We start from the raw sequence: 10,666 nt of genomic DNA on the forward strand, positions 1-10,666 counted from the left end.
GTGTGAGAGAGGCTCTATTCTATTATGTGAGCTGTTGATAGGAGGCATTATAAAAGCTCAGAGGCAGCCAGGCTGCAGCAGCATTAAACTGACCCATGAACAACACTCTAAAGTTCAGCTAGAACTCGTCCCTCTCCCCCTCAGGGCGGCGGCTAGAACTCGTCCCTCTCCCCCTCAGGGCGGCGGGCGAAGCGGGAGAAAACAGAGCCTTTTAACTCCGTGGGCAATCCCAAATCCTCACTGCACCCACCGTACTGTCGCTCCAGCCAATAAATATATTTAAAAGATTGGGTGTTGAAAAGCCACAGCATTGAGGAGGAAGGGGAAGAGAGGGATGATGTTCTATCATGCTTAACAACTTGTTCTTGTAGTCCAACTGTTAAAAGATCAATCCAATTAACAGAGAGTCTCCACCACAAACCTCTGGAGCCGCAGGAGATGGTGTTGAACGAACACTGGACCGGAAACAGAGGTCAAACACACACAGCAGGCTGAGGCCAGGCAGTTATTTATTAAAATAAGACACTTTTATATTTAAAAAAAAAAAATCTGTCAGAACACTAAGTTCTCATCACTTTATTTTGAGCCCATTCCTATGGCAACTGTAGAATCTGTCTGCAGACTGGAAATCAGGGGAGTGAAGGAAGGGCCTAGTGGGGGAGGGAGGGGCCTAGTGGGGAGGAAGGGACCTAGTGGGGGAGGGAGGGGCCTAGTGGGGGAGGGAGGGGCCTAGTGGGGAGGAAGGGACCTAGTGGGGGAGGGAGGGGCCTAGTGGGGAGGAAGGGACCTAGTGGGGGAGGGAGGGACCTAGTGGGGGAGGGAGGGACCTAGTGGGGTAGGGAGGGACCTAGTGGGGGAGTGAGGGAGGGACCTAGTGGGGAGGAAGGGACCTTGTAGGGAAGGGAGGGACCTAGTGGGGGAGTGAGGGACCTAGTGGGGGAGGGAGGGACCTAGTGGGGGAGTGAGGGTGGGACCTAGTGGGGGAGTGAGGAAGGGACCTCGTGGGGGAGGGAGGAAGGGACCTAGTGGGGGAGAGGGGGCTTGCGGGGGAGAGAGTGACCTAGTGGGGGAGGGAGGAAGGGACCTAGTGGGGGAGGGAGGAAGGGACCTCGTGGGGGAGGGAGGAAGGGACCTAGTGGGGGAGAGGGGGCTTGCGGGGGAGAGAGTGACCTAGTGGGGGAGGGAGGAAGGGACCTAGTGGGGGAGGGAGGGACCTAGCGGGGAGGGAGTGACCTAGTGGGGGAGGGAGGAAGGGACCTAGTGGGGGAGGGAGGGACCTAGCGGGGAGGGAGTGACCTAGTGGGGGAGGGAGGAAGGGACCTAGTGGGGGAGGGAGGGACCTATTGGGGTAGGGAGGGAGAGACCTAGTGGGGGAGGGAGGGACCTAGTGGGGGAGGGAGGGAGGGAGGGGAAGGAGGGACCTAGTGGTCCCAAGTTCTGTTACCACAACACCAGCAGTATTGCAATTCAGGGCACCCTTTTAGTGATACATGTGATTACGTGTTATAAAATTGTGTCTTTTCAGGTACTCCACAACCATGGAAGAGATGTGCTAAAAAGGCAAACTATTACGCTTTAAATAAAAGGGACTAGAACACTTTACACAATCAAACTTCATCTGAACTTTTAAAAGCCATTCATGCATCTGTGCGCGTCATGACAATATGATCTCAGTTGGATGCCGCCGTGATGACGTCAAGTGCACTATAGTCAGGCTCCTTCATTTTGAAAATACCTCTTTTGGGTCTCATGGCACCATTACATACCTACTCTTCCGAGAATTAAAAATACCCCCAGGAGATCCCAGAATACTACAGCCCCATAGCCATCTGCTGCAGCTAGGGCAGGGTAGCAAGCCTGAACAAGTCAGCCAGCCCCCAGAATAGTCTCCTGTCACAGTGACAACACTGGGGCTTTAAACGCTGACACTGTGTCAGAGCCTAAGAATGACCTAATCAGTGTTTCCCCTACCACATTTTTATTTGGGCAGCCACCCAACCAAGCAAGGTCACCTCTCCCCCGCCTTAAAGTATTTGAATATGATTGGTTTCAATTGGATATGTAGGTGTAGTCAGCTCTGACTTTTTCTTCAAGGTTCTTTGTGATCGGTTTCCTGTCTATAAAACTAGGGGGAACACTGTGATCAAATATTGAGGTTCAAGGAGGCCTGTGTTCCTAATGGAACATTATTCTATCTGAAATTGGAGAGTGGTCCGAATTCTCCACCTTGCTCTCTGAAGAGGGCACATGGTCACTACCACCGCGACCGGGAGACCCCATGGGGCGGCGCACAATTGGCCCAGCGTCGTCCAGGGTAGGGGAGGGAATGGCCGGCAGGGATGTAGCTCAGTTGGGTAGAGCATGGTGTTTGCAACGCCAGGGTTGTGGGTTCGATTCCCATGTGGGGCCAGTATAAAAAAAATAATAATAATGATAATGTATGCACTCACTAACTGTACGTCGCTCTGGATAAGAGCGTCTGCTAAATGACTAAAATGTAAGGATTCAAAAGCATGGTATTGGTGTAGGTGTGGGCTAAATATGGTTCCCAGTTCCCACCATATCTCTTTCTTTCACCGCTTCTTTTTAAATCCATACGGTGGAGGGGATAGACTACACGCCGTCTTCAAGGAGAAGGGTAAAGAATTGGATGGCAGCCCCTGCTCTCTCTTCCCAGGTCAGAGAGGTTGTTAGTAGCTGCTGCTGTGCAGAGGTGGAGACTGCCACCTACTGGACTGGCCACAGCTGTAGTTTCCCTTTTCTAAACGGGGAGCTAACCAAGCTATTGTCCATTCAATTCAGCTCTTTACAATGAGGCAAAGTGATCAGACATTCTAACAGGAAAGGTTCTACATACATAGGAGTTCTCAAATCTCTCCAGTTAAAAACATTTAATCACACAGTTCAACACAGACCAGATAGAGGAAGGGGGACGGCTTGGGAAGTAACCCTCTCAGGAAAGGAAGGGATGGTCAATCATATTCACCATCAGGTCACCATAATGAATCGAGCATCACCGTCTCTCACCACTACTGTCAACTATTCATGCACGTCGACACTGACAAAAACAATGGACAGATTCACACTAATTTACCAACACACACTCATTGAAAATTAACAATGAAAAGGGACTGATGCAAGGGATTATTTTTTTTAGGACCAATGACCTTTTTCAAATGGTTAATTAAATCAGATTTTTTAGGACCAATGACCTTTATCAAACGGTTAATTAATCCGATTTTTTAGGACCAATGACCTTTATCAAACGGTTAATTAATCAGATTTTTTAGGACCAATGACCTTTATCAAACGGTTAATTACTCAGATCTTTTAGGCCCAAAGAATAATATTTTAGTTACTTATATAGGACAGAATGCCTTGAATCTCCATTTATTCCAAACTAACAGATGAACAATGAGATTACTGATATTGTTTGCAGTCAATCAATGGTAACTTAGTCTGTACGGTACAGACTGGGCCGTGCTACTGTGTACTGCTGCCGTACAGACATCCCTGGATTGAGATTAAGACTAGGCCCCTCTCACTGTCCCTCACACTTAAATAAATATCTATAGATCTAAATCGCTAGCTATTTCTGTGTGCATATCATGTACACATAAGGAGCAGGAGGAAGTTACCCCTAGACAGTGATCTAAGGATTGGGAAAGCTGTGGAAGGATGATCCTAGATCTGTGCTTACTGCGTCACTTCTAACACGGCGGAGGTCTGCATACACCCAGGCCTATATGTGAATATGTACAAGCAGTGCAGCAGTTCTTTCTTCTATGTTCTAGGTATGTCCAGCTGGTGGGAATCATCATCATCATCATCTGAGCTTGGGGAAGATCCTGATGAAGAGGATCATACTGATGAAGGTGAAGGAGACTAGGATGAGCATCAGCCACAGGGACCAGTTAACGGACTTCTTGGTGTGCTGCTCCAAACGCTCCGACTCAACCTTCAGCTTCTCGAAGTTGGTGTCTGCCTGCCGCATAGACTGGGTCAGGGTCTGAGTGAGAGAGAGAGAAGAGAGTTACAGATGAGATAACTACAGTGAGGGGAAAAAAGTATTTGATCCCCTGCTGATTTTGTACGTTTGCCCACTGACAAAGACATGATCAGAGATTAGGAGCACACTCTTAAAGGGAGTGCTCCTAATCTCAGCTTGTTACCAGTATAAAAGACACCTGTCCACAGAAGCAATCAATCAATCAGATTCCAAACTCTCCACCATGGCCAAGACCAAAGAGCTCTCCAAGGATGTCAGGGACAAGATTGTAGACCTACACAAGGCTGGAATGGGCTACAAGACCATCGCCAAGCAGCTTGGTGAGAAGGTGACAACAGTTGGTGCGATTATTCACAAATGGAAGAAACACAAAATAACTGTCAATCTCCCTCGGCCTGGGGCTCCATGCAAGATCTCACCACGTGGAGTTGCAATGATCATGAGAACGGTGAGGAATCAGCCCAGAACTACATGGGAGGATCTTGTCAATGATCTCAAGGCAGCTGGGACCATAGTCACCAAGAAAACAATTGGTAACACACTACGCCGTGAAGGACTGAAATCATGCAGCGCCTGCAAGGTCCCCCTGCTCAAGAAAGCACATATACAGGCCCGTCTGAAGTTTGCCAATGAACATCTGAATGATTCAGAGGAGAACTGGGTGAAAGTGTTGTGGTCAGATGAGACCAAAATCGAGCTCTTTGGCATCAACACAACTCGCCGTGTTTGGAGGAGGAGGAATGCTGCCTATGACCCAAAGAACACCATCCCCACCATCAAACATGGAGGTGGAAACATTATGCTTTGGGGGTGTTTTTCTGCTAAGGGGACAGGACAACTTCACCGCATCAAAGGGACGATGGACGGGGCCATGTACCGTCAAATCTTGGGTGAGAACCTCCTTCCCTCAGCCAGGGCATTGAAAATGGGTCGTGGATGGGTATTCCAGCATGACAATGACCCAAAACACACGGCCAAGGCAACAAAGGAGTGGCTCAAGAAGAAGCACATTAAGGTCCTGGAGTGGCCTAGCCAGTCTCCAGACCTTAATCCCATAGAAAATCTGTGGAGGGAGCTGAAGGTTCGAGTTGCCAAACGTCAGGCTCGAAACCTTAATGACTTGGAGAAGATCTGCAAAGAGGAGTGGAACAAAATCCCTCCTGAGATGTGTGCAAACCTGGTGGCCAACTACAAGAAACGTCTGACCTCTGTGATTGCCAACAAGGGTTTTGCCACCAAGTACTAAGTCATGTTTTGCAGAGGGGTCAAATACTTATTTCCCTCATTAAAATGCAAATCAATTCATAACATTTTTGACATGCGTTTTTCTGGATTTTGTTGTTGTTATACTGTCTCTCACTGTTCAAATAAACCTACCATTAAAATTATAGACTGATCATTTCTTTGTCAGTGGGCAAACGTACAAAATCAGCAGGGGATCAAATACTTTTTTCCCCTCACTGTATCAGATCAGAACCTTAGCTGTGGCTGTCTCATAGACCGGATTTGGGTCTGAGAGAGAGACAGGATACTATGAATATTTCTGCTGTGGCTGATGCATAGCCTGGGTCAGGGTCAACATAGACAAGACAACAACACTTCTTCTGTTAAACCTTAAGGGCTGTCGCCAACACTTGCATTTTAAAGCACTTTTCAAAAGAGACTTTACTGCCCATATTTTTGTCCAAAAATGGATTGACCCTGGAAATGAACCCTCCCTCCATCTAGACTAGGGGAATTCCAGGCCTCATGGTAGCAGCTGTTAAATCACATGTCCATATGTTGTTCAAGCGCTTTAGTTCTGGAATGTTACTTATGTAATACCGCCACCTTCTGGATGGACACCAAAACACTTTTCTGTCACCCAGAATATAAGATTCTGCTGAATTCCAAGGATCACATAAATATAAGTAATATGGAAATAGCTCCAACTTTGTAGTCTGATAAGCTTGGTGAAATTCTCACCATATTGGATACACCTGTCCAATCCTTTGAGCTCTACAGGAGTGCATAGAGGTTAAAGAGTTAGCCACTAGGGCGAGGCATTGCCTTCCTTCCATCAAAGACGGCATCATTCTACTAACTCGACAAGCGCAGAGGGACTCTTGGTGCCGTCTGACCTGAGAACGAGGCTAGGGGTGGAATGGTAATTCAGCAGAGCTAGTCTTCTCCACACCTGATTGTCCTGTTTGATAATGTTCTGGGCCACCAGCGTGTTGTTCTTCAGGTTGCGGGCCAGGTTCAGCATGTCTTCAGCCAGCTTCTCCTGTAGGTTGTGGTGGTGCTGGAGCACTGCATCCAACTCGGCTGCTGACTGCCTTTCATCCAGCGCCAAACCCCTGCGGAACGGGACGGATTGGTTTCATTGATTGATTTGATTGTGGGTATAAAAACAGACAAATGTGAAATCATACATTTGGTAAGTCCGGTTTCACATTTGAGAGCAGAGAGAGAGGAAATTGGGTTTTAATGTTACCTTCTGTTTCGCAAGTCTGTTTCCGAGTTTCCTGTTTAATTACAGATAACATAATTAAGAACTATTCCACTTTAAAATGATGCTCATATTGTACATTTGAATATATCCCAAAATTAAAGTGTTTACCTTTGTTCGACAGACCCTATAAAGAAACAGAAATGCAAGAAAACAATTAGCAGAAATAGCACTTCATAAAGATGACAAATCATGTCTATCAAACAAACTGTAAAATTCTCCAAAGTAAAAAACCCAGACTATTGAGACCCATCCAACAGTGATAGACAGTATGAGGTTGTGAGATGATCTTACAGTGCCTAACAGCTCGTTCCTCATCTCCCCTGTGCACCGGGCTTTGGTCTGCATGTGGACTGTCTTACTGGCTGGCATCCTCTCATTGGCTATGGTGGGGGTGCGACCAGGAGCTAGGAATTGATTGGCCAGGGCTTTCTCTGTCCCCGACTATATACAACAACATAGGATAGGCAGCGTATAATTAGTTCAAGTGAAGAAAACATCAAACACACTTTGGTGAGAAGAAAACACATGTATAATGTAATGTTAATGGATTCAAACAGAATTTAATCCGTTGTTTTAGCTACGGATCAGAATGAAATCCTTGAGCGTATTATACTAACCAGTTTCTCTGCTTCTAGAAGTCCTTTCAAGAAGTCAACCTTTCGTGTGTAGTCTGTCATCACCTCTACTGTGGGTTTGCTGAAGGGAGATATGGAAAATAAAGAATGAATATTTAAAACAACGATTGCCATGGAGGACATAAATTAGGCTAATACAATGCATTCGGAAAGTATTCAGACCTTGACTTTTTCCACATTTTGTTCCCTAACTTATTCTAAAATTGATTCATTTGTTTTTTTTCCTCAATCTACACACAATACCCCATAATGACAAAGCAAAAACAGGTTGAGAAATGATGGCAAATGTATTAAAAATAAAAACAGAAATACCTTATTTACATAAGTATTCAGACCCTTTGCTATGAGACTCGAAATTGAGCTCAGGTGCATCCTGTTTCCATTGATCATCCTTGAGATGTTTCTACAACTTGATTGGAGTCCACCTGTGATAAATTATATTGATTGGACATGATTTGGCATTTGGAAAGGCACAAACCTGTCTATATAAGGTCCCACAGTTGACAGTGCATGTCAGAGCAAAAACCAAGAGATGAGGTCGAAGGAATTGTCCGTAGAGCTCCGAGACAGGATTGTGTCGAGGCACAGATCTGAGGAAGGGTACCTAAAATGTCTGCAGCATCGAAGGTCCCCAAGAACACAGTGGCCTCCATCATTCTTAAATGGAAGAAGTTTGGAACCACCAAGACACTTCCTAGAGCTGGCCGCCTGGCCAAACTGAGCAATCAGGGGAGAAGGGCCTTGGTCAGGGAGGTGACCAGGAACCCGATGGTCACTCTGACATAGCTCCTCTGTGGAGATGGGAGAACCTTCCAGAAGGACAACCATCTCTGCAACACTCCACTAATCAGGCCTTTATGGAAGAGCGGCCAGACGGAAGCCACTTCTCAGTAAAAGGCACATAACAGCCCGCTTGGAGTTTACCAAAAGGCACCTAAAGGACTTTCAGACCATGAGAAACAAGACTCTCTGGTCTGATGAAACCAAGATTGAACTCTTTGGCCTGAATGCCAAGTGTCACGTCTGGAAGAAACCTGGCACCATCCCTACGGTGAAGCTTGGTGGTGACAGCATCATGCTGTGGGGATGTTTTCAGCGGCAGGGACTGGGAGACTAGTCAGGATCAAGGGAAAGATGAACGGCGCAAAGTACAGAGAGATCCTTGATGAAGTCCTGAGCGCTCTGGAGCAGGTTCTCAGACTGGGGTGAAAGTTAATCTTCCAACAGGACAACGACCCTAAGCACACAGCCAAGACAACCCAGGAGTGGCTTCGGGACAAGTCTCTGAATGTCCCTGAGTGGCCCAGCCAGAGCCCGGACTTGAACACGATCGAACATCTCTGGAGAGACCTGAAAATAGATGTGCAGCGACGCTCCCCATCCAACCTGACAGAGCTTGAGAGGATCTGCAGAGAAGAATGGGAGAAACTCCCCAAATACAGGTGTGCCAAGCTTGTAGCGTCATACCCAAGAAGCCTCGAGACTGTAAACGCTGCCAAAGGTGCTTCAACTAAGTACTGAATAAAGGGTCTGAATACTTATGCAAATGTTGTTTTTTATTTGTAAGAAATTTCCTAAAAATTCTAAAAACCTGTTTTTACTTTGTCATTATGGGGTATTGTGTGTAGATTGAGGAGGGGAAAAAAATATTTAATCAATTTTAGAATAAGGCTGTAACGTAACAAAATGTGGAAAAAGTAAAGGGGTCTGAATACTTTCCGAATGCACTAATTTAAATGCAGCTCCCTTCAAGTATAAACCTATCAATAATAGGATGTTTTTAAATCATAAACTGCTATAATGATAATGCAGATATTTATCTGATGGCTTGATTGAGGCTAAAGTGTCCACCTTTATATAAAATCAGAAACAATAAATACATGTGAGATTTAGTTGCGAGAGAGGAGGTTAGTATGGTAAATTCCAAGTCTGGCATTGCCTTGTTTTAACTATTTTACATTGCTCACAAAAACCTAAGGTTGTGTTGTATTGTGACAACTACAATATTGTACTGTTAGACAATAAAAGTAAACCGTTTACATTAATACGTTTAAACTTTGACACTCATAGGTAAAATGTCTCAGCTTAGCTATACCTTGGACTCTTCCTCAAAGCCACCAACATCTCTTCAAGAGCACCAACATACTAGAAGAGAAAGAGCAAAAGTCAAGACTTGTAGTTTGGTAATATATTATAGAGTTATAATAGGTATGGCATTTAGAGACAAGACAATTTCCAAGTTTCATAAAAGCATGGGAACACAGTTTGAGCAGCTATGCAGAAAACAACAACTAGTAGGCATGCCTACAACTGAAATATTTTTGCAAATGATGACAAATGCAGCCTCTTCGGGGATTGGGGGGGGGGTTGTCTGTTAGCTGTAACATTAGCTATTTAAGCTTTTCTGAGGTGGGCAGTGTTGTCTGTTAGCTGTAATGTTAGCTAGTTAGGCTTTTCTGAGGGGAGGGTGTCTGTTAGCTAGTTACGCTTTTCTGAGAGGGGGGTTCTCTGTTAGCTGTAATGTTAGCTAGTTATGCTTTTCTGAGAGGGGGGGTTGTCAGCTGTAACGTTAGCTAATTATGCTTTTCTGAGGGGAGGGTGTCTGTTAGCTAGTTATGCTTTTCTGAGAGGGGGGGTTGTCAGCTGTAACGTTAGCTAATTATGCTTTTCTGAGGGGGGGGGGGGGTTGTCAGCTGTAACGTTAGCTAATTATGCTTTTCTGAGGGGGGGTGTGTTGGCTGTTAGCTGTAACGTTAGTTTGGCTTTTCTGGGGGGGGGGTCTGTTAACTAACGTTAGCTAGTTGCCATCAAAACAGATATGACTGATTGAAAAGGCCTGAATGTCATCTTCCAGCGAACACAATCAGATACTCCCCTGTGAAAATAAATAATGTAGCTAATAACTAGTAAGCTACATAACCTTTTCAAATTAGCTAACGTTAGCTAGCCAACAAAACCTAGTTGTGATAAGATGATCATGGCTAACTACATACATCTTTCGCAAGATTCATTGACATGTATTTAGATTCGAGCTAATCTTATAATATACCTGGTATAAAATAGTAATCATGTGTGCTTGCATTAGCTAATACAGTTAGCTAACTACTACTATTAGTTATTGATTTGCTAGAAAATACAATACAGTCAGTAACTGGGTGTCATTGCAGTATAGTTAGCCAACTTGCTCGTTCCTAGTTGCTGACGACGTGGCTATCTAGTATGCTACCCCATTGACAAGCTAACGTAACGCTACTAGCGTCGCTAGCTGACGTTAGCAGACACTGTCAACATCATTTGACAGGACATTCATTTCTCATTGACTGCGTTTAAGGAAAGTTGCATTGGTCAACGACTACACCGTCTACATGTTTTACCTTTTCCAACCTCCATTCCGTTTCCACTCGCTTCTCCGAAGCTATAGATTCGCAGCGGGACAATAATCGGATAAAATTTATTTCTAACCTAGACGAAGCCATGTTTGAATATGACAGGGTGTCGCAAGGATTTTTGCGGAAGTAGTACGGTTTC

At 45.2% G+C, this 10,666-nt stretch overlaps 1 protein-coding gene across 1 annotated transcript; it reads right to left on the reverse strand.

Moving 5' to 3' along the window:
* Window positions 1–1,429: 1,429 nt before the first annotated feature.
* On the reverse strand, window positions 1,430–10,621 carry use1 (unconventional SNARE in the ER 1 homolog). The gene is made up of 8 exons (XM_084162915.1): window positions 10,513–10,621; window positions 9,234–9,283; window positions 7,121–7,199; window positions 6,795–6,944; window positions 6,612–6,627; window positions 6,486–6,516; window positions 6,186–6,348; window positions 1,430–4,009 (listed from the first exon to the last, which is right to left on the reverse strand). The coding sequence occupies exons 1-8, from the start codon at window positions 10,612–10,614 to the stop codon at window positions 3,827–3,829; spliced, it is 774 nt and encodes a 257-aa protein (XP_084019041.1). The 5' UTR covers window positions 10,615–10,621; the 3' UTR covers window positions 1,430–3,826.
* Window positions 10,622–10,666: the final 45 nt, after the last annotated feature.

This window comes from Coregonus lavaretus (genome assembly GCF_964263955.1).
Source record: "Coregonus lavaretus genome assembly, chromosome: 6".
Lineage (NCBI taxonomy): Eukaryota > Metazoa > Chordata > Actinopteri > Salmoniformes > Salmonidae > Coregonus > Coregonus lavaretus.